The sequence below is a fragment of the Pleurodeles waltl genome, chromosome 10 (genome assembly GCF_031143425.1).
Source record: "Pleurodeles waltl isolate 20211129_DDA chromosome 10, aPleWal1.hap1.20221129, whole genome shotgun sequence".
NCBI classification, from domain to species: Eukaryota; Metazoa; Chordata; class Amphibia; order Caudata; family Salamandridae; genus Pleurodeles; species Pleurodeles waltl.
The window spans coordinates 493398615-493423603 of NC_090449.1; the positions used below are offsets into that span (position 1 = coordinate 493398615).

Genomic DNA, 24989 nt, shown 5'->3' on the forward strand with positions numbered 1-24989 from the left:
TCTCCCCTCCCCCCATCACCCCCACCAAATGTATAGGAGCTATCAAGACGCTAATGCGCCACAAGACCAGTCTGAGACCCAACTGTTTGAAGACTTTGTGCCCAAAAATGATAACGAGTTAGAAATTCCATTGGACAGTGTTTGGATGTGCCATCAAAGTTATACATGTCGGTTAGTATAAGACGCTGTCATCGTCTTCTGTTCTTTCATTAATAGTCATTTAATTCCTAAATCTTATAGTAATTGCTTTATTGTGGTTAAGTCTTTAAGGTCTCCTTTCAAAGCAGCACACCTCAAAATGTTGTGTGTGTGTGCAGCTTGTTTATGCCAAATAAAGACTTAAAAAACGTAATCAATGAGGAGTTTGTGTATTGCACTGTGCGCTCATTGTTTTCTGACAAGATTGATTGATCTGGTTCTACATTGGACCTTTTCTGACCCACATGCCACCTAAAGGACCTTCTTTTCACCCTCCTAATGGAAACGTTATCTCATAGGAATAGCATATTATAAGTGGGGGTGGGACAACTGTCTACAAACATTTTGAAGAAACATCTACTGTCTCTCAAGATATAACTTCCCATTGCTTAAATGGCAGCAACATTATTAGTCCATGTGTATTTTTTCCAATGTGATCTGCGAATTGGACTTGATTTAAGGTATTTTCTTTTATTGTTAGTAGTAGTAGTAGTATTAGTGTAGTTATGATAATGCATTTTCTACCTAATTACTTTTGGAAAGGGGTGGCGGGAGAAACTGGATAGCTAACAAAATCAGTTTGTTTGAAATTTGCTGTTTATCTTTTTGAGTGAATACAAAATGTAACTACAGTTCTTTGCAACAAGGGGTCCTCTGTGTTTGCGCTAATGCTGCATCCCCGGGAAATAACTGCATAATGAAAATTATGCAACTGCATGAGATTCCCGTGGTATGTAGGCATCCCTCGTTAGTTGATTACAAAGGTCCAATTTAATAAATGAACCAGGAGCCCTGTGTGTTAACCATTCCTCAGTACAAGGTACTGGCCTAGCTCTGACCCGGCTCATTCAAAAGTGTATGTGGCACTAAATACGCTTGATTAATTGGAGGGTTTGATGCTTTACTTTCAAGATGTTAGTCAACCATGAGGAGCTGGTTTGGGATCCCAGCTTTTTATTTACATTGCTACAGTTTAACCCATATACATTAGTCTTATTTTCGTTTGGAAATCTGAGCATAACAGTTTTAAGGGGAAAATTATAAAAAGAAAATTAGAATGCCACCAGGTAACCTGTCTTTGATGCTTAGGCTGAGTGTTTTTCTTTTCAGATCCCAATGTGCTTCGAAGATGTTGCCTTCCTTTTTTCCGATAAGGAGTGGGAGACCTTACAGCAACACCAGAAGCAGCTTTACAAGGATATGATGCAGGAGAATTATAAAACGTTGGTTTCTTTGGGTGAGTAGCAATTTAAAATGAAATGCCACCTTGGGTGGAGCTCTAATCGTTCCCTGTTTGTGTCTAGGTATTTTTTAATTAGTTCAAAGATATCGACTGCTCCACACGGCCTGACTTTGCACTGTAATACCTCTGTGGATCAGAGGGAGCTCTAAGGTAGTTACAGATGGAAGTTCCCACCTTGCTGCCTCAAAGCACTCCTCATCCTCTCTGCTGATGCTTTGCTTCTAATTAAAAACGGACCTATCTGCACTTAGCCTGTCACCAATGTTTACTTGAAACTCGAGAGTTAATAATTTTACATTCAGTGTGGCATTATGCTAATAGCTGTGCCGTACACTGTACATTGGGTGTCCTTTAAAGGTGGGTTCCTTTTGAAAACTCAGTGGTAGATTAAGCCGTGCATGGCAGATCTCTGAGCTACAACTAACTGTTCTCCAGCCTAACCTACCCCCCAGTCAAATGGGACTGGATGCCTCTCGATCATTAAGGCTAGATTCCCCGGTTGGCTTTACCCCTTTTTGACAGACATCCTCATGTAGACGCTACTTGTACCTCAATGGCTTTTCAAGTGGCAGATTACTAGCACAAAAATGTTTACCTTAATCTATAAATAAATAACGTTATGGCATCCTTGTGGTACATTACATATAATTAAATACGAATTGCATGAAGCTCCCACCCTAATGATTTTTAGATTTTTCTTTTTTTTTCTTCATATATATACGCAGACAATTCTGGTATGTGGGCTTTTAATTATTTTGTGAAGAAGACTTTAAAATCAAAGTAGCTTTCTGGCCGCTGATGCTATGTGGGTTTATGTCAGCCAGCCATTATCCCAAAGTTATTTGGGTTTTTTGTAGGTTATTTATGATGCAATCTATTTTCTTTAACTAAAAGAGACATGGTTTTTACAAAAAATCCAGGTTTTTCTTGTTCCTAGGTTATCTTAAAAAGATTGGGGCATTCTGGGAAAGGAGTCACACATCTGTTGGGCTGTCAGTGCTTTAGACCTATTTAACTGGTTGTTCTGCAGACAACATTGTGGCAATTAGCTTATTAAAATGCTATTGCTGTGCCAGTAGAACAAAGATTTCTGAATGCTGTGGGCGGAACTCCCTTTTGCTGAGAATATGGCAAAGTATATAGTTAGTATAGTACATGAGCTTTCAAGTACTTCAGATGCGAACAGTGGGAACTTTTTTGAAATAAGTTGCATGGTTTCTGACGTTAAGTACTTTGCTGCCTCTTTTTGTTGCCCCATTCAGACAAAAATAACTATACAATTGACAGGGAGTTGTTGGAATTGTAGGAAGTTGGCTCTGTATGTGCTATTTCAAAGTAAGGAATAGTATGCACAGAGTCCAAGGGTTCCCCTTAGAGGTAAAATAGTGGTAAAAATAGATAATACTAATGCTCTATTTTGTGGTAGTGTGGTCGAACAGTAGGCTTATCCAAGGAGTAGTGTTAAGCATTTGTTGTACATACACATAGACAATAAATGAGGTACACACACTCAGAGACAAATCCAGCCAATAGGTTTTTGTATAGAAAAATATATTTTCTTAGTTTATTTTAAGAACCACAGGTTCAAATTTAACATGTAATATCTTGTTTGAAAGGTATTGCAGGTAAGTACATTAGGAACTTTAAATCATAAAAATTGCATGTATACTTTTCAAGTTATTGACAAATAGCTGTTTTAAAAGTGGACACTTAGTGCAATTTTCACAGTTCCTAGGGGAGGTAAGTATTTGTTAGTTTTACCAGGTAAGTAAGACACTTACAGGGTTCAGTTCTTGGTCCAAGGTAGCCCACCGTTGGGGGTTCAGAGCAACCCCAAAGTCACCACACCAGCAGCTCAGGGCCGGTCAGGTGCAGAGTTCAAAGTGGTGCCCAAAACACATAGGCTAGAATGGAGAGAAGGGGTGCCCCGGTTCCGGTCTGCTTGCCGAGGAGGGCAGACCAGGGGGGTTTTGTAGGGCACCGGGGGGGGACACAAGCCCACACAGAAATTTCACCCTCAGCAGCGCGGGGGCGGCCGGGTGCAGTGTAGAAACAAGCGTCGGGTTTGTAATGGAAGTCAATGGGAGATCTAGGGATCTCTTCAGCGCTGCAGGCAGGCAAGGGGGGGGGTTCCTCGGGGAAACCTCCACTTGGTCAAGGGAGAGGGACTCCTGGGGGTCACTCCTCCAGTGAAAGTCCGGTCCTTCAGGTCCTGGGGGCCGCGGGTGCAGGGTCTCTCCCAGGTGTCGGGACTTAGGATTCAAAGAGTCGCGGTCAGGGGAAGCCTCGGGATTCCCTCTGCAGGCGGCGCTGTGGGGGCTCAGGGGGGACAGGGTTTTGTACTCACAGTCTTAGAGTAGTCCTGGGGTCCCTCCTGAGGTGTTGGATCGCCACCAGCCGAGTCGGGGTCGCCGGGTGCAGTGTTGCAAGTCTCACGCTTCTTGCGGGGAGCTTGCAGGGTTCTTTAAAGCTGCTGGAAACAAAGTTGCAGCTTTTCTTGGAGCAGGTCCGCTGTCCTCGGGAGTTTCTTGTCTTTTCGAAGCAGGGGCAGTCCTCAGAGGATGTCGAGGTCGCTGGTCCCTTTGGAAGGCGTCGCTGGAGCAGGATCTTTGGAAGGCAGGAGACAGGCCGGTGAGTTTCTGGAGCCAAGGCAGTTGTCGTCTTCTGGTCTTCCTCTGCAGGGGTTTTCAGCTAGGCAGTCCTTCTTCTTGTAGTTGGAGGAATCTAATTTTCTAGGGTTCAGGGTAGCCCTTAAATACTAAATTTAAGGGCGTGTTTAGGTCTGGGGGGTTAGTAGCCAATGGCTACTAGCCCTGAGGGTGGGTACACCCTCTTTGTGCCTCCTCCCAAGGGGAGGGGGTCACAATCCTAACCCTATTGGGGGAATCCTCCATCTGCAAGATGGAGGATTTCTAAAAGTCAGAGTCACCTCAGCTCAGGACACCTTAGGGGCTGTCCTGACTGGCCAGTGACTCCTCCTTGTTGCTTTCTTTGTTCCCTCCAGCCTTGCCGCCAAAAGTGGGGGCCGTGGCCGGAGGGGGCGGGCAACTCCACTAAGCTGGAGTGCCCTGCTGGGCTGTGACAAAGGGGTGAGCCTTTGAGGCTCACCGCCAGGTGTCACAGCTCCTGCCTGGGGGAGGTGTTAGCATCTCCACCCAGTGCAGGCTTTGTTACTGGCCTCAGAGTGACAAAGGCACTCTCCCCATGGGGCCAGCAACATGTCTCTGGTGTGGCAGGCTGCTGGAACTAGTCAGCCTACACAGACAGTCGGTTAAGTTTCAGGGGGCACCTCTAAGGTGCCCTCTGGGGTGTATTTTGCAATAAAATGTACACTGGCATCAGTGTGCATTTATTGTGCTGAGAAGTTTGATACCAAACTTCCCAGTTTTCAGTGTAGCCATTATGGTGCTGGGGAGTTCGTGTTTGACAGACTCCCAGACCATATACTCTTATGGCTACCCTGCACTTACAATGTCTAAGGTTTTGTTTAGACACTGTAGGGGTACCATGCTCATGCACTGGTACCCTCACCTATGGTATAGTGCACCCTGCCTTAGGGCTGTAAGGCCTGCTAGAGGGGTGTCTTACCTATACTGCATAGGCAGTGAGAGGCTGGCATGGCACCCTGAGGGGAGTGCCATGTCGACTTACTCGTTTTGTCCTCACTAGCACACACAAGCTGGCAAGCAGTGTGTCTGTGCTGAGTGAGAGGTCTCCAGGGTGGCATAAGACATGCTGCAGCCCTTAGAGACCTTCCTTGGCATCAGGGCCCTTGGTACTAGAAGTACCAGTTACAAGGGACTTATCTGGATGCCAGGGTCTGCCAATTGTGGATACAAAAGTACAGGTTAGGGAAAGAACACTGGTGCTGGGGCCTGGTTAGCAGGCCTCAGCACACTTTCAATTGTAAACATAGCATCAGCAAAGGCAAAAAGTCAGGGGGCAACCATGCCAAGGAGGCATTTCCTTACAGGAATGTTAAACACTCTTTTTCTCTTTTGTCCTGCTTGTAAGTCATTTAATGGCTTCGACAGTACTGTTTTCTGTCCTAGAAGCGCTTCTACTTGGATGCATCAAAGGCCAGCAAGCTTGTGGCATCCAGCCACAAATTACTCCAACCCTTCCCAACTTTAACACATTTTCTAGATATTTTTAGAATCGGAGGTTGAATATCTTAAACCCTCTTTCATTAGAGAATACAACACTCAAAAGTACTATAACACAAAGCATAAATGTTAAATATTTATTTTAAACCTTAGATCCTAGTCTAGTGCCTACAGTATCACTTGTAACCATAAAGAAGTCGGATAATGCAAGAGCAGCTGTTACCAAAAGTGTGAAAAATGGATACCACTCCCAACATGATTGCTGTTATTTATACATGGCAAACCCAGCCTTAGTATACTACGTCTGAGCAGTGGTCTAATTCTAGAATTCCAGCAAAGCAGAAAATAAAGCCTATTATGAGTTTCAGACTAGATACACACCTGCATACTGATTTGAACAATTGAGTTCTGTGTTCAACAGCTAGGTTTTCTATTCTTGTCTCACAAGGCTGGCTTGTAGGAAGCTGGCCTGGTAGGTGGTGGACACCTATGGTGTTGGCACATTCTATCAGGTCCAGGCAACCTTTGTTAGTTAGTGTTACAGTGTCTAGGAAGCAAGGGCTCTCTAGTGGTAGCTGTGGTGAGCAGCCAAGGCTTACCTAGGAGGAGTGTGAAGCACTTTCAATACCACAGTAGTCGCAGAGTAACTTATCACACCTGACAGAACCACACAGTGTTGCACAAATACAGGGACTTTATTACAAAAGCACTGAACTCGAATACTATAGGCAATCCCACCTTTTTGGAGATAAGTACACACAAAATATACACCAGTAAGCACTAGTAATTGGCATAAAAACACAAGAAATAGTAAGGATCCTATGGGGGGCCAAACCATATAGTAAAATAGTGGAATACAAGAATAGCCCCCTCCCCTAAAGGATATGGAATATTTAGCCAAGGGCTGAGAGTATGCAACCCCAAGAGGTAAGTATCTAGAAGACCCCCAGCGACCAGGAGAGCAGAGGTAAGTTACCTTGTTGTTCCATAGGCTAACATGAGGACTTGGGATATTGCAAGAAGAGGACCAGACCGGTGGAACCCAGCTGTGCATTCTGAATGAAGAGGGCCTGTAAAAGAAGGGGACAGAGTCCATTCCACATGGGAGTGTCCAAGTGGGGCAGGAGGCAATGCCCACCCTTCTGTGGGTGAAGATCCGGGTCTGCGGTGGTGGATGAAGTCCAGCTGCAGAGCCCAGGAGCTGCAGAGGATTCCCTGCAGTCGCCCAACAGCTGCCCCTTGATGGTTGCCGGACTGCAGACGGGTCAGTGGTCAGGAGGGCTCCCAACAAGCAAATGCAACTGGAGCTGCTGGAAATTTGTAGAGCTGAGGAGGACCAGCAAGGTCCTGGGGACTTGACTCTTGGAGGGGAGTCCAGACTTACCCTAAGAAGACCGGAGAGCCAGCAGAAGCAGTTGGAGCCCCCACAAGCAACCCACTGGCAGCAGGCACAGTAAGTCGCTGTGAGGCCCAGGCAGTACACCTGAAGAAAAGTACTACATCACTCGAGAAGCAGAGAGGAAACTATCCTTGCAGAGGTAGATTGCTGGGGACCATGTATTCTTGGGGCCTGAAGAGCCCTTGGAGCAGGAGCCAACAAGCCTAGGTTGTTGCAACAGTCGAGGTGCACAGAGATTTTGTCCTGGAGGAAGAGGCAAGGGCTCACAGTCTCCCAAATTGGACAAAAAGCAGAGAGAACCCTCAGAACCACCACCTGTGTTGGTGAATCTTCACAGGTCAAGCGGACAGCAGATCTCAGCAGCCGGACATCATTACCTCAGGTGCCTGTAGATGCAGGGGACTGACTCCTTCTCTCCAAGGGAGATACCTTCTTCCTTCTTTGGTACAGCTGAAGTCTTAAATACCCCAGAGGATACACAGCCATGGAAATGTTGCAAGTTGCTGACCGGAGCCCTGGAAACAATGGTGCAAGGTGAGGTTGTCTCAGTGTTGCAGTCTTGTTCGGTTCCTGTGAAGTCCAGCAGCAGTTCCGGGTGCCAGGAGCAAGAAGAGGTCATTGCAGAAGAGTCCTAGTGGAGGCTTGCATGCCAAATCTAGGAACCTACCCACAAGGGAGTCCCCAAATAGACCAACAAGGGGCTTTGTCACTTTGCAAGGTGACCTCCTATCAGAGGGAGTCACTGACATCATCTGCCTAATCTGACCAGTCAGATGCTCCCAGGGCCTCTGCTCATCATGGTTTCAAGATGACAGAATCAAGTGGCCACCTGGAGGAGCTCTGGACACCACCCCTGGGGTGGTGATGGACAGGGGAGTAGTCACTCCCGTTTCCTTTCTGCAGTTTTGCACCAGAGCAGGTACTGGGGGGTCCCTGGACTGGTGCAAACTGGATTATGCAACAGGGCACCAAATATGCCCTACAAAGCAAGCTGGTGGCGTGGGGAGGCTACCACTCCCCAGCCTTATTAAACTTATTTCCAAGGGAGAGAAGGTTGCACCCCTCTCCCACATGAAATCCTTTGTTCTGCCTTCCCCTGCTTGGGCTGGTCAAGCAGCAGGAGGGCAGAATCCTTTCTGAGGGGGTTGCAGCAGCATGGGCTGCTCCCAGACCCTGAAAGACTGATAGGAGCAATACTGGGAGGTCCTCTCAGGAGACCCAGAGTGCATAGAATCATGTCACCAATACTGGCATCAGTATTGGGGTATGATTCAGACATGTTTGATACAACAGCTAGGTTCAGAGTTACCATTGTGGAGCTGGACCATAGGTAGTGACTTAAGGCCTGTACATAGCTAAAATGGCTTCCCTGCCCTGACGAAGTCCAGGTAATTGAAACGGCAGTTTGTAGGGGTGCTCACACACACAGGGACCTGCACCCTGCCCTTGGGGCTGAAAAGGCCTACCATAGGAGCGAGTTAGTGACCTGGTGTAGTGACCAGCATTAAAAGGGTTGCATGCATCTTTTCGCCCAGGCTGCAAATGGCAGGCCTGCAGACAGTTTGCATGGGCTCCCACGAGTGGCATAATATATGCTGCAGCCCATGGGGGGGTACCCTGGGTGCCCTGGGTACCTAAGTACCATACACTAGGGACTTACAGGGATAGACCAGTATGCCAATATTGGGGTGTAAAGGGTACCAAGGCAACCAAATGTAGAGGAGAGAGCACAATCACTGGGGTCCTGGTTAGCAGGATCCCAGTGAAAACAGTCTTAAGAACACTGACAGCATGCAAAAAGTGGGGGGTAACCGTGCCAAAAAGAGGGACTTTCCTACATGGCTAGTGCATGTAGGCTAAGTGACAACCATTCCAGTAGCTATCAGTAGGAACCTAAGATGTGATTAGCAATCTGTCCCATGGTTGCCTGGAGCATGCCTTGAGGACTCGTCTGATGTCTCCTCATCTATTGTTCTCTTGCTTCTGACTCTTTAATTGATTTTCTCAACTTAGAACTGACTGTGCTGACACCTGTCACCACTATGTTCAGAGGCCCACGGAACAAGCAGGAATTACTACGTTTAACTATGGGGGGGGGGGGGTTTGAGGCTTTTTATTTCTGACGTCCTGGGGGTATAGATTCTGAGCAACTGGGCCAAGTACCCCTCCAGCACTTGACTCTCAGTGGTAGCGTGGATAGAGCAGTCCAAGGCTTCCATGGAGGAAGGTGGACACGGCAGGGGTGGGGAGGTACAGGCTTACAACTCAAAGTATGTTCAACAGCATTAATAAATGATTGTCCAGTTTTATGAAAAAAGGAGTAGTTGTATACCAACACAAATTGAAATACGACATTCACAAACAATACGCACAGTCCTATGAGGTCAGTACTAGTTAGTAGTCTGAGAACCAGGAGTCCGTTTCCCACTCTTAATAAACTCAAATGTGTTTTAGGTCAGGTTAGTTTCCTGGGGCTTTATGGCCTGTAAATGTCCTACCCTCACCAGCAAGACCTGCACTACAGATGTCTCTAAGCGTGCCCCCATCACAGGCACAGAAGCTGGAGTGGCTCTCTTCGATGAGTCCCTCTTACACGGCCTTCCAGGACAGCTGTCAGGTTTCCTAAAGTTGTATGGGTCTATCGGGGGCAGCAGCTGAGGGGCCCTCTACGCTCCTTTGATGCTGGTAAGTTTCCTCCCTATCTATTGGGGTTGGTGGGGTGATGAGGTGGCAAGAATGGGGAATTTCCAACTTCTGGTTTTCGGTCAGGACTTGGACCTGTACAGATCACCATGGTGTCCTCTTTCTCTTGATGAAGGTCTCAACCGGACCATGCTCTTTGTCTTTTCCCATTGGCCCCATCTGGCATACATGGTAACCATCCTCACGTCGCGTGCAAGCTCTGTCCAATTCAGTACGGGGTAATTTTCAGGGTGGCCCTACCTGGCACACAGGGTGACGAGTTTACTTCGCAGATGGGCTACAGCCATTTGGTGCAAAAGTGAGTCTCCTTACACCTCGCTTCCTCCAGCGATCTCTTCTTCCTTACAGGGCACATTGGGCTTTGCATGCAGGAAAGCGCTGGTGCTTCTGGGGTAGGTGGTCTTGTATTCCACGGACAAAGCCCTCTCACCCAACTAGGAGGTCTTAGCCTACAGTTGTGGTCACAGGCAAAGGTCTTGCAGAACTTCTTCTCGCACTTCCCAGCTGGCTGCTTGACAGTTGACAATTTTGAGAGCCTCAAGCTCCCCTTCTTATAGTCCATTTTCAGACACCACATGTGATTTAGGCCCATATTTATACTTTTTTTAGCGCCACATTTGCGTCGATTTTTTACGCAAAATCGGCGCAAACTTACAAAATACAATGGTATTTTGTAAGTTTGCGCCGATTTTGCGTCAAAAAACTATGCAAATGCGGCGCTAAAAAAGTATAAATATGGACCTTAGAGTCTAAGTCTTTGAAGTTTATGTTGGTCCGCTTCCATTTGAAGTGGCCTCTTCTCTGCCCTTCCTTCAGAAAGCAGTTGGTCACAGCAGAACAGGCTCCACATCTGATAGCCCCACAACACAGGACATGAGTGACTAGTGTTCACCCCTGGATGTCAGCCACAGTGATACCTTTATCATTAGTTTACCATACAGCCTATGTGCTACTGGTGATTTTCTCTTCAACCCCATCTCCTTTCTGAGATGTTCCCAGGCACCTTTGCAGTGAAATGTCTAGTAATCAAATATCACCCTTTAAAGTATACTGAGGATCCTAGCTCTCCCTTCATCCAGCGTGTCCACCCAGCTCACAGGAATGCAGCAATCCACAAATATGTCTATGGGGTTCCCTCTTATGTTCCTCCCCTAGTTCTCCCAGTATTGTGCCATTGACAGGCACACATACACCCAGCACATGCATATAACCTACATGCACTGTACAGCACCTCATCTTCCATGTACTGTACCATTCCCAGGCACACTTGTATATAACTTGCATGCACTGCGCAGTAGTTCATCATCATGTATTGTACTATTCACAGGCACACAAACACCAGGACAAGAATTTAAGACCCACGCCGAAAAGCACTACATGTTTACCTAATGTACACAAAGGGTGAGCTAAGAACAAAGCAGCTGAATCTTACATGTGTGAGCCTTTAGGCCTCACTCCAGTGACAGAGGTAAAAATGTCTGTTCATTTGCACTGATCACTATATGGTGTGCATGGAACCACTGTGCCAGTGCTGCTTAATTCCTGGCAAAGGCAGTAGCCTTTCACACTATGAGGGTGGCACTTTGGACGTCCCTCCCGGTCCACAGAGACTGCAGTTTGTGAAACAGGTTTATCGCCCATGTCATGGCGCACATGCTGGTCCGTGTTTGCCCACATCGTTGTCATATCAGCACCAGAGATCCTGGCATCATACCAGTTCTTGCACTCAGAGCATGCTTACACATCCCTCACCAGGTGAGCGACTTTTCTGTCCCAACAAAACTCGAGGAGTGTCCATGTTTGTACCCAGTCTGCATTCACTTGCCCCGTCTTAATGTCCCTTACTCAGCATTTGCCTCAGCTCTGGTAAACTTCTAGGAACCATTATCTAGTAACATTCTTGCTTCGTAAGAAGCAGGTACCATGACAATAACTTTCTTCTGCATGGGTGTCCATCTTCAATTGAAATGTTTTCGATATTCACAAGCTATGAATTGTTAGAAGTAAGCCACTGCTTGTGGATTTAAGACTATTGGTGCTTGAGAGCCACTTTTGCATACAAATAATGAATGGTAAGGTCTAGGTACTAAGTACATGTATGTTGGTACCATAATGCACAGTGTAGCACTCTAATATGTCAATTCTTTCTCTTAGGGTATGATTTTCCAAAGCCCGAACTTGTTGCCTTGCTGGAAGAAGGGAAAATGCTCTGCAGTGCTGTAAGAGAAGTACCACCTGCATTTGTACCCATTGGTGAGTATGTTCATTGACTGCTCTTTAGAGAATGCACTACATTTTGTGGAGCTAACTAGTGTAACTTCATAATATATAAATCTGTGTTATTTTTCTGTGTTCATTGTAGCTAACCCTGCACTTTTTTTCACCTTCAGTCGTGGACTGTTATTCTAAATACCCCTGTTATGTGTTCTGCCACACTGTTTACCCACAATCTACACCAAAATATTTACTGTCTTGTTTCCTTTGTGGATCAAGTCAACTCAAGAGGCTGCTGCAAAAGCTAATACTATGGGAGTGCCTCTTTTTGTAAGGCAAGGCATCGGTGGTGGTTGTTTGGACTCTTCATCATGCAGCCTGGTATGGGAGGAAGAGGGTGAGACTGGGACGAGCATTCAGTAAGTCGTTAAAACACTAGGTGGTTATAGCCTTGCTGCCGAAGGAAGGAAGCGCAGAAAGATACCGATGTGGTTATTAGGGTCCCCTTTCAAAGGAGACGGAACCTACACACATTTAGAAAGCAAATAAACAAACATAACTCCCCCCCCCCCCCCCCCCCCCCCACCACCACAAACATGTTAGGTGATTCCAAAGTTGCCCAGAGCTCTTGTAGTTCCCGGGTGGGGACTGAGAAAAATAGCAAAATATAGCAGTTGTTTACCAACTTAAGTATTAAAGAAAAAAGCCTTGTGCTTCCCTGGTGTTCCCCCCCCCCTCTAAAATGGAATCAACAAAAGGTTAGATGTCCTGAGATCAACTTATTCGCAGCATTTAGGAACAGGTAGTTATTTAAAAAAAAAAAAAAAAGTTCAGCATTTTTTAATGTGGTAAATTGTTTTTTTTTTTTTTTTTTTTACTAGTAATGTCTTGCAGTTTGTGGTGGAAACGGGTGCGACACCTGTGGGTGATCCGGTAAAGCAAAATATTTCTGAGAAGTAGAGAATATTTGGAATTCACCTGGGGTGGGGGGTGTATTAGTTTATTCAGGAAAACCCTAAGTGATCTACACAAATTGTTAAATAAAATTTTTTTAAAAAGAAAATACGTAGAAAGGAAAAATAGATGGCAGTGTGTTAATACGTAGTGTTTTGCTCCAGTGACAGATTTACAAAAGTAACATACCATTATGGCCGCCAATCCTTTCTGATCTCAGGGATATATATAGTGTTGGTTGGTTGCCATAAATTGCGCAATACCTAACCTAGCTGCAGGTCATAATGTTTTTTAGGTTAAGCATGCAGGCAAAACACATGCACTGTTGCTTGACAAGCTGCTGTTTATTTTATTTATTTTTTACCTCCTAAAGTAGGACTTTTAGCCTGCCTTTATTTTCTTGGCATCATTGTCACTTTTCTTTGCTGCAATGTAATTTGGCAGCACGTGAGGCTTCACTTACTCTTCTTTCTGTGATGTATGGACCAAGTACAGATTGATACATTTTAAATAGTGTCCGCCCACTGCTCGTGCCATGATTGAGGTACTATTGTCAACCCCTTTCAGAGAGCCACAAGGCACGCGTGGGATCCTGGCCCAACCGTGAGGGTAGAGGCCTCTTACTCCTGATGTCCTGTGGACCAACCTACTGTGGATCCTGAGCAGCTTGGCCAAGTACCCCTTCTGCATTTGATGCTCAGTAGTAGCTATGGTCGAGCAGTCCAAGGCTCCCTTGGTGAGGAGGTTAGAGGTGATGACCGAATACACAACTTATATCCCAAAGAGCGCACAGCAGTGTCAGTAAATTGATATCCAGTCTAATACTTATTTTTATAATAAAAATAAGTATTTTATTTCTAACTCTACATATTCAAAGTAATGTTACCACATATGCAAACAATAACACATTTTCCTTTGAGGTTGGTGTTCTAGTGTTTCGCTAGCAAGCCCTTCTCTCACCTGCTTATTAGGTTTTGCCTGCACAGCGCTTGTGCTGTCAGGAAATCTTTTGTCTTCGAGGAACAACAAAATCTGAGAAGTAACTTGCAGCCTGCCCACAGGTTTGTAGGGCGCTCACAGCCTTCCCTTACTTACCATTGGCTGGCTTCTCTGGTCACTCGCCTTTCCTTGCTTCTCATTGATCGGCAGGAATCCTCATGTCTTCAGGTTGTACTTCCTCGCTTTTCTTTGCGCTTTGGCTGTTCTCTGGAGCTTTGATGAAGTACTTCTTCCAGTTGGCGATCAGTAGCTGGCCCCCTTGTCCTTCCGCGATCTTCTGAGGTACTTCTTTTTCACTTTCTTCCCAGCTGTTGGTGTGCCTGCACCATTGTCATCCGTGTGTCTGCAATGTTGTCATTTGTCGTCATTTGTCCTCTCCCTGCCCTCATCTGCTCCCTTGTGCTGCTTTACCCACCCCACCCTCTCACACTTGTGAATTCGAAGTGCTGAGATGTTACGGTTTATGCATCTGCTGAGTGTGAGAGTGTTTGTGTGTCTACGTTTGTGTCTCTCCATTTGTGTCTCTCCATTCGACTCCCTGTTTCTCTCCCAGTAGCACAGCTAAGCTAAGCTGTTTGTTTACAGCTTATGCATGAGCAGAGTGTGTGTGTGTGTGTGTGTGTGTGTGTGTGTGTCTGTCTTCATTCTGTACTCTCTTCAGCTCCCTGTTTCTCTCCTTTGTTTCTTACTCTGCACTTCTTGCTCTGTCTTCATTTCATTTTATTCTTGTTTACTACTTTACTTCTTTCTGCGTTTTCTCTTCCTCGCAGTTTCTTTCCCTTTTATGTTTCTCTCTGTTGCCATTCTGATTCTTCTCTTCATGCTGTTTTTCTCATTCTTACTGCTTCTCTGAAATGCGATACTATGAGAGATAGCAAGCATACTTAAGTACAGTGTCCTATGTGCATGGGACTGTGCCGAAGTCTGCAAAATACCCTGATCAAGTGGTGCATATCAGTTTGTCTTTATCATTCATGTCATGGCACAGTGAGCAGAGCTTTGACAATGTCTAAGAAGACTGCACACTGGTGGTGCAGCCATCTTGTGTACTTTTCTGTCCTTGTTCTTAGCAGAAGGTAATTTTGGAACGGTCATTGATGCATACTCTTGCTTGCGTTTCATGTCTCATTTTGGAAATAATTCCAACAGAGTTTGAACATGCTTCTGGTTAGTCTTCCTCGGTATTGCTCCCAATGCACAGGTGATCTGGTGTCTTTTAAACATGAAGTCGTATCAATAATGTTTTGTTGATTTGCCTTTGTATGAATGGGATAGAGTAGCTGCATACTGATTCCATCTTTATTTCTGCTTAGTCTACAAAGTTCCCAATATGGTAATATGGAGTGATGTACTCCATTATTTCTACCTGTTTTGCGACCTGTTTAAACACGCTGACTTCAAAACCAGCGATGGTATCTGTCTGGCCACTCAGACATACTTTTTCCACATGATCTAGACAATAGTGGAGGCAGCCTGACCTTTAATTGGCAATGATTGTGCGTACGTGATAAAATGATTTGTGATGTCTCAGTTGTAATGTGTGACCTTCCAGCCATTCCCGGAGGTAGGAAATCAATACACACCAAGACATGGATGCTGCACTTTATGCATAGCCCAATGCACAGCTCCCTTAGGTATGGTCCTTAGTGTAATGCAAGTAGACATCTGACTGTTGGTCACACAGTGCTGCTGTGTGGTTTCATTGGGCATACAGTATTGTGCTACTGGCAAGGATACTGGGATAGAATTCAGCAGCAAGGGAGACATCGGACAGGCAACACCCTATCTTTGCATTTATTTTTCCACTGGCAAATGCATCTCGTCCATTGTTTTATATTTCAGTCTTTGTATCTAGAAAACGGGGAACCACTAGATAGTTCATTATTTTTGTATGAGCAGCCCAAGACCATACTCTGCCTCCTTCCCCTAGCTCCATCCATACTTGTATATCATGCACTCCTTAAACACCCTACCTCCCTTCACCACCCTACTCCGTTGCCAAAGACAAAAGCTCGCCCATAGGCGAAACCGATTGGCATTGCATCTCAAGTGGAACTGTCTGCCTGTATGCCATTCTGCCCACATCTCTTCTGGCCAGAGTTCTCAAGAAGATCAAGAATTATCAAGCTTAAGTAATCCTTGTGGCTCTGGATCTCTGCACAGAGAGTCTGGTTTCCCAAGCTGCTGAGCATGTCCATGGATCCTCTGATCAGACTACCGCTTCAGGAGGATCATCTGTTGCAGCAGAGGGTTCTGCACCAGAACCTATCCACGCTCTGCCTTCTTGCTTGGAGATTGAGCAGCGATAGTTGACACCTTTTGACCTTCCGCCCAAAGTCTATAATGTAATCTTGGCAACCAGGCATCCCTCCACCAAAATGGTATACGCCTGTTAGAAGACATGTGTCCCATGGTGCACAGACAAATCTGTTGATCCCCCTCTCTGAGGTCCTGTTCTTTATCCTTTCCCTTGCCAAGCAGGACTCTGCTATGGGCACTCTGAAAGTTCTTTTTTTTGTCTCCTGTGTCTGCTTTTTTGAGGTACCCTGATACCCCTTCTTTATGTCCCCTATTGTGCATAGGTTCCTTAAAGGTTGTAAACCTCTTTTTACTCGATCCCCATTCATTATGCCCCTATGGGATCTGAATTTGAGGTTGACCTTTCTAATGTGCACTCCTTTTGAGCCGCTTCACAATTGTCCTCTCAGGCTACTGACTTTGAAACAGCCTTTCTTGTTGCATTACATCTGCCCGCACGGTGAGTGAGCTGCAAGCATTATCATTTAAGCTGCCCTACCTCTCCTCGTATCCTGACAAAGTGGTGCTGTGCACCAAGGCCTCCTTTCTGGCAGAAGTGGTTACACCCTTTCATGTAAGCTAATCCATCACCTTGCCTTATTTTTATGCACTCCCGCATCCTGCTAAGGAAGAGGAGAGATTCCACCACCTGGACCCAAAAAGAGCGTTGGCGTACTACCCTGATGGTACCTCAGTGTTCCAGGTGGATGATCAACTCTTTGTCTGTTATGTGGGTATGAAGGAAGGAAGGTCAGGCAGTGCAGAAGCAAACCATCTCCAGATGGGTCATTCTCTAAGTTAAGATCTGCTACGCACTGGCAAAGACGCAACCCCACTGAGGGTTTGAGTGCTCATTCTACCCGAGCTAAAGCTGCAACCACTGAGTTACCATGTGAAGTTCCAGTCCTTGACATCTGTCAAGCTGCAACATGGACATCTCTGCACATTTTTACCAGACACTACTGCCTGGGCAGTCGGGTCCATAGAGACGAGCAGATTCGGTCCTGCAGGACTTTCTGCTATGAACTTTGTTCACAGACCCTCCTCCAGGGATGGTATTGCTTCAGTATCTATTAAAAGATAATGAATCTGCAACTAGAAGTCTCTATCAGATGAACAAGATACTTAGCTTCAGTAACGCCTTATCTGGAAGAGACAATATCTAGTTGCATATTCATTACCGACCCACCCATTCTCCCCGCTTTGCGAACTGATATCTAGGGACAGGAACTCCAATCTTATGGCCTTAGTTTTGTTGCACCAGTGGTCAGTTTTATTATGGCTGTCTGGTGGGGAAAGTACTGAACAGTTAAAAATACAAATCTGTGGTGTTTATAGTTATCTGATAGAGACTCCTAGCTACAGGATTCCTTACCTTAGAATTTCCTGGCATCAGTTTGGAATTCGGAATTTTTGCTGAGCAGTACCCTGCACGTGCGGTCAGGTGGCGTGGTTCGGATCCGCATCGTCATTAGAGCAGTCTGTGACATCACAGCCGCCTATAAAAGCACCACCCCAGTACACGTGCATCAGTTCTTTTCCTTCAGCGCCGGTTAAGCACAGATCCGGAATCAAGCTACCCTCTGTCTTTTTTGACAGGCCTCTTTCAACCTTTTTGTCCGCTCTTTGCAGGATGACATTAAGGAAGACTAGGTTTAAGCTGTGTGGCACCTGACATTGCGCCATGTTGGTGACTGACCTCCACCAGGTATGTCTCTGGTGCCTTGACGGAGACCACGACTCGGCCGTGTTCTGATTGCCGGCCTTGGCCACGAAAGCTTTGAGAGAGAGGTCTCTGAAGCTCATGGCAGCCGGGCAGTCTGCATCGGTTGGCGTGACTCCTAGGAGGTCATGGTCCCAATCGAGGAGGAGGTCGCAGGACCGTTCCAGGAGCCCCATGTCCTCGTCTTCGCACTCAAGGTCCTCCAGGCACTCAGGGAAGAGGCACAAGAAGAAGTCCAAGTGGACTGCGACTTCGCCCCGCCCATCGACTGAAGAGGTGACTCTGGAAAGTCTATGCTCCAGGCACGGTTCTGCGGAACCGATGCCAGGGCCAGCTTCGAGCCTCCCCCCCCCTTTCCCAGATGCTGGAGAGACCCCAGCTCAACTCAAAGAGTTTTACCACGCCATGCATCTCGTGTTAAAATGGGCTGCCCCCGCTGGTGCGCATTCAGGCCCTGTGGGATCGGCAGGGGCCCCATCCACGCATCCCCATTCCACACATGCGGCTTTGGCCTTGGCTCCGATGGGATCTCTTCGATCCAATACTGGATCCGGAACGATGCAGAGTTCACACAGACTGCCTCCTCTAGCCTCGTTCCCGACGTTGACGCTGCCTTGCGCCACCCGTGCCCACCCTTGGTGCAAGCCCCATCCTCATATCTGATGATTTGGAGCCGTAATAGCATTGTACGATGCAGACTGGGGCCAGATCATTGCCTGAGTCTTATTATGAGCAACCAGGTACATGGGAGGGGACTCAGGATCCTGTAGAGTATGGTTTGGAGCAAATGAACTGGTATTAGGGACTAGGGGAAGCCAGCAGACTGGACACCTCTCCAGATGCTGGCATTCTCTCAACTCCTATGGTGGCCACGGAGGAGGGAGCTTCGTATGCTATGGTGGTGCGTAGGGCAGCTGAGGTCTTGGACCTGGATTTGCCTGCAATGCCGGTCAGGGCTAACCTCCTGACTGAGGTGCTTCAGCCAGGGGTTTCCACATTGGAATAAATGTTAATCTTTAACGAAGCCCTCACTGATGTTCTGCTGGGGGCATGGTCCAAACCCTGCACAGGGGCTCCAGTAAATAGGACATTTGGCGCCCCCTATTGCCCAGCTCCAAATGATCCTAGTTTCCTTACCCCAACACCCCACCCACAAGAGCTTGGTGGTCCAGAACTCCATTTCCCATGGTGCCTTCCCTTCTGGTCCCCCAGATAGGGAATCCAAGAGGCTGCATCAGCTTGGGAAGGCAATGTTTTCTTCCTCCAGCACGGCATTGAGGTCTGTAAACATCTCATGCCTATTGAGCCATTTTTCCCATACTTTATGGGATATGGTGGCACAAGTGCTGCCCCTGGTCCCGGAGGGCGTTGGGACACTCTCACTCAAGCTGTTAAAGATAGGAGAGATGCAGTGAAGTGTACAATAAGGTGTGGATTGGACACAACTGACTCTCTGGGTAGGGCGATTTCATCGACAGTGGGCCTTCGTCGACACACCTGGCTACGTACATCTGGCTTTTAGGGGATGTCCAGGCAAATCTTATGGACATGCCCTTCAATGGCTCGTGCCTCTTTGTTGAAAAGGCAAATTCGGCGCTAGATCGTTTCACCGATTCTCGGGCTACAGCCAGGCCCTTGGGCCTCTCTGTGCCTTCTCGCCAGCAGTCTTCATTTTGCCCCTTTCTAGGCTTCAAAGAGGCAGTGTAGCACGCCATCCACCATCCTCTGTCAGGTCAGCATCCTGTATGAGGACGATGTCGTGGTACCTTCAGACCCAGAGTGTCTGCCAGAAGTCGTTCACCACTCAGCCCCCCTCCTCCACAGTACCCAAGTCCTCCTAGTATGATTTTGCAAGACTACACACGTCCAGTTGGAGGGAGGATTCAATTTCATCTCCCTCACTGGCTGTCCATACCATCGGACAAAAGGGTCTTACAGATCATACAGAAGGGCTATTCCCTCCCCTTTCAGTCTTTCCCTCCCTCTATGCCTCCATTAAAAGAACGGCTGATGGAGGATCATTTAATCTTGCTCCGCAAGGAAGTTACAGCTCTGTTGGCCAAGGGATCCGTAGAAAGGGTCCTGATATCAGAAGTAGGCAGTGGTTGTTATTCCCACTACTTTCTGATTCCCAACAAGAACAAGGGTCTTCACCCCATTATGGATTTAAGGGACATCAATCTCTTCCTCAAAAAGGAGAAATTCAAGATGCTCACTCTTGCTCTGGTCTTGTCTGCCCTAGACCAAGGAGACTGAATGGTAGCGCTGGACTTGCAGGGTGCGTATTTTCACATCCCCATCCTGCCTGCCCACAGGCGTTACTTGCGGTTCGAGGTAGACCACAAGCACTTTCAGTTTACTGTGCTTCCCTTCGGTCTCACCAGTGCCCCTTGGGTGTTCACAAGAGTGATTGCGGTGGTAGCAGCTCATCTGCACAGGTTAGGGATTTCAGTCTTCCCCTACCTCGACGACTGGCTGTTGAAGGCTCCTACGCCCTAGACTCTCATTGCCCACCTTCAGATTACGGCGAACTTCCCTCTCAGAAGCTCCCTTTTATCGGAGCTGTTGTGGACACAGTGCAGTTTTGAGCTTATCCTCCCGAACAGTGAGTCCAGGATATTCCGGTTATGATACCGATGTTTCAGCCTCTATCTTGGATTTTGGGGAGACAGATTCTGAGGCTTCTGAGCCTCATGTCCTCCTGCATCCTGTTAGTCAAGCATGCCAGGTGGCATATGAGGGCTCTGAATTCCCAGTGGGCACAGCATCAGGGGAATCTCACTGACACCTTTCAGATTTCAGAGGGAACTGCAAAACACCTGCAGTGGTGGTTAGTGAATTGTGATTGGGCCAGAGACAGACTCCTCTCCCCCTCCCCAGCCAGATCTCACAGTAGTGATAGATGTGTCACTCCTTGGATTGGGGGGGGGGGGGGCATCTGGGAGAGGTGGAGATCAGAGTTCTCTGGTCTCTGGCAGAATCCAGACTGCATATCCATTTACTAGAGCTCCGGGCGATCAGTTGATACTGCAACAAGTAGGGCGGTGTAGGGACACAAATCCTTTGTCAAGAGGCCCTGCGTCTCTGGACATGGCTGGATCAGCAGAACATAACCCTGGTGGTTCAACACCTGGCAGGTTCTCTGATCGTTGGGGCAGACCAACTCCGCTGTCGATGCCTAGTGGATCATGAATGGTGTCTCCACTCAGGGGTGGCGCAAGGACTCTTTCAGCAGTACTGCGCGTTGAAGTTTCCAAGGCGGCAATCGCTTTTCATCGCAAGTGGAATTCAGGCCTCCTGTACGCCTTTCTGCCCAGAGTTTTCAAGAAGACCAAGAATGATCAGGCCCAATTAATCCTAGTGGCTCCAGATTGGGCACGGTGATTCTGGTATCCCGAGCTTCTGAAAATGAACATCGATCCTCCGATCAGGCTGCCCCTTTGGGAGGATCTTCTGTTGCAACAACAGGGGAAATATCCACCCAAACCTGTCAACTCTCCGCCTTCATGCATGGAGATTGAGCGGCGACAGTTGACAGCCTTTGACCTTCCTCCCGAAGTCCTCACACATCCTTCTTAGTGGTGATAAAATCTGCCAGGAGGGTGAGTAAGATGCAAGCTCTTTCATCTAAGCCACCGTATCTCACCATGTTCCTAGACAAGCTGGTTCTCAGAACACGTGCCTCTTTCCTACCCAAGGTGTTGACCCCATTTCATCTGGGTCAAAAACAGTTTCCATTATAATGCATGGCGCAAGCAAAATTATCAGTGCACACAAACGGTTAACAGCTGAAGTTTCAGCAGTTGACACCTATGCACTTAAGCTCAGAAAGATAAGCGTACATCTTCAGTGACATTTGTACTTCTGGTCAGAAAATGTGGATGCTCCTACGAGTTTCCTCTTGTTGTAAGCAAGCAAGAACACTTATCAGAACTTTCCTATTTCACATCTGTGTATATGAATTTATCTACTTAAGTTGAAACAAAACGCACGTTATGAAATGGTGGCGAGCATACAAAATGGAAGAACAACTGTTCAACCTATATGGAGCGCACACATATGCTTTCTCAGTATTTTATATGAAATAATTGATTATTAAATCAGTCAAATATAATTGTACTTGTCGAGCCTGTAGGTAGTGCACGTGCTATCGCTTGACAGCCTGTTGTCTAAACAAAAATCAAGCCTTAGCAAAGCCAGTAGGCATTTCCCTTTCTTTGGAGACCCTTGACTTTTCCATTGCCTTTTGTTTCTGCTGTACAGTCTGTCCATTGGCAACTTTGACAATGGTTTGTAGCCATGCTGTATAGCAGCGCGGCTGCTGCTCAGCATAACTAAAATAATATTGGAGAAAAGACTTGCAATGTATCTAACGCTAATGCACTTAAAAAAAAAAAAAATTTGCATTATCCTTGGCTACATCATAGTGCTCTTAAAATTTGTTTCAGTCACACTGTAAAGCATGCACGCTGCTGAATAGCAGTGCTATAAAAGATTGCCAAAGCCAATAGCTCTCATTGGCGAGAAATATTGGCTTTTCCATGACCTATTTATTGTGTATTATGCATCAGTTCAAATGAAACAGACATGAAATGCCTTGGGTAGAAGAATTAAATGTATTCGGTTTTGATCAAGATTTTTTCTTTGAAATAATGATGGACATTCAGTTTTGATGAATGATAACTTCTAATGATGGGATTGAAAACTAAAATATTTAGAAGGACTTCTTTTGTGGAAGACCAGCAGGCCTAAACAATAAATATGGATTTATTCATACCTATTAACATAGTTTCTGATCCTAGGACCTGAATCTGTAAACAGTAGAATATACCTATGAATCTAGAGGATCCCTCGAATACCATTTTTTCCAGAATACATTTACAGGTACATAACATACAATAAGAGACAACGTTCTCTACACACTATTTGATTTTGAAAAAAATACTGTGAACCAGCTCACAAGGAATCTTACAATATCGTCGGATGAAAAAACAGTATATGAAAACCTTTTATAAATCCCCCACTAAAGGACAAACGGTTGTGCTCACAGTTTGCACTTGACTCTGCACATTTTAGGAAATCAAAAGCTGTCAGCTATTCCATCGTGTAGTGCATGGCCAATGAGGCAGTTAGATTTGAAGGAAATACAGTAGAAGGATGACAATGTTTAGAGACTTTTTGTCAGACGCCTGGGTGGGGTGGATGCTTATAGTTTCAGTGAAAAATTGCATAACAGGTGCTTTTCCTTCTCTGCCATGGTATTTTCTCGACTGTTTGAACGTTTGAATAGAAAAGCAAACTACATTATGAAAAAGCCAAAATGGGGGTTCCAAAGTCCGAACTCACATGGCAAATACATTGCGCAAGGAAACCTGATTCATTAGCCTGTCTGTTCAGAGTTAATGCAGTAATGTTTGGGTCTGAAATTGGACCATTTCACATCGAAGCAACAGTAGCTCTTTTCCCCGTTCAGGATGTGCTTTAGCCGCAAGAGAAGTCCATTAGACTTTGTGTCACACATAATTACACATGAGACTATCCATATAGCTTTGTTTGATAAAACAATCCCAGTAAGCACCATTCCAAAATTTACAAACAGCTGATAGTTTTTAAGTCTCGCATAGATCGTGAATGTGCTGTCTCTTCAAGACATTTTGTTTAGAATTAGTGGGGTTACAGCCCCCTTCTAGTTTACCATTGGCTAGCTTCAGTGTCACTCATTTGCGTTGTTCCTTTTGGTCTCAGCATGCCTGTGTCATGTACTCATCTTGAGTTTGTTCCCTCCCTCAGAGCACTGGCCAAGTACTTGTGTCCATCCGCTGCTCCTGTTTTTGGAGCTACTTTTCTCTTTGTCTTTAAGCACTCCACATGATTGTTTTCAGGCCCTTTCCCAGATATTGCTTGTTTCCCCCCCACCCACATCTATTACTTGCACGCCCCACTTCCCTGTCTTGGCTTCATCTTGCTCCCCCACCCTTTTGTCTGTTCCCCTCACAATACAATTCCAAAGGCCTACCACACCACATTACCCATAGTCGCTCACAAGCAATACCCCTCCTGCTCATTCATGCCAATCTGCAGACATTATTTTGTCTGTAATGCATGTAAAATAAGAACTGGCTCAAGCTCAAAGTAAAATGGACATTATGGACTTCTGAGTTTATCTGCCACAGGCCTCCTGTTTGCAGGTAAGGTTATGCCGTGCACCTTCAGCAGCAGCTGCTTCATTCAGAAGCGTGCCTACTCTCTTCCAGAGCAGTGCTAACAGGAGCCAGCAGCCCTTGTTTTCACTCAGCCCACCCCCTGGTGGTTGTACAGCGCATACATCATCCCGTCTAGCGGGTGCTGCTGATTCTGGAGTTGCCGGCTAAAGGCTCTGGGGCAGCAAGGTCTCCATTTCTGACACTCTGTTTATCTTTTTTTCTTGCTGTTTCTTTCACGACCCTCCTGTTGCCCTTCTGTGTTCCTCTTCTCTTCACTCCTCCAATAATTTTTTTGCCTGTACTTGGATTTGGGTGGCAGAAATTCAAACATGGCGGCAGTTACAAGATAAGGATTGGCTTCCACATTTTTTTGGTCACCGACATGCTGTGTCAGATGGTTACTGAGCTGCATATCAGCCTTGTGTATTTCTCTGACGATCGGTTGACGGTCACAGAGCTAAAGCATCACATGTCCAGATGCGTTTCAGAAGTGTCTGAAACAAGCATAGTATTCAAAAGACACTACTGAAAAGTGATGCGCCCTACAGTCTGTGGATGTACTGTACCAATACAGAAAATCAGATGTTACTTCTGGAGTGTAAACTCCTTTCATTAGCAGCACATCCTTTGACGAAGCCTAAAAACGGCTTCTTCTAGAAAAGAGACTTCTTACTAGATTCTGCACTTTGCCAAAAACATATGGAAAGCTGTGGCTAATACATGCATGCACTCTCTTTGAGATAAGGGAAGTACTACCCCAACTTCTTTCTAGTTCATCATCCATCCATCCATCCATCCATCCATCCATCCTCCCTCCCATTCACCGCCAATTCTCCACCCCACCTGATTGACAAAGCCAATAGCTTGCCCCCATGTGAGACCTATTGACTTTGCCAATGCTCGTCTCTAATGCCTTTCGTTTGGACATCGTGTTTTAGAGGACTCTTCA

At 46.3% G+C, this 24989-nt stretch overlaps 1 protein-coding gene across 1 annotated transcript in view; it reads left to right on the top strand.

Annotated features, from left to right (window-relative positions):
- LOC138261651 (zinc finger protein 84-like) overlaps nt 1-24989 on the top strand; it is a 252506-nt gene that overhangs the window by 136041 nt on the left and 91476 nt on the right. Inside the window, exons 3-4 of the mRNA XM_069210820.1 lie at nt 1309-1435; nt 11804-11902. Of these exons, the coding sequence (XP_069066921.1) occupies nt 1309-1435; nt 11804-11902 (226 nt within the window). The remainder of the gene's footprint in view (nt 1-1308; nt 1436-11803; nt 11903-24989) is intronic.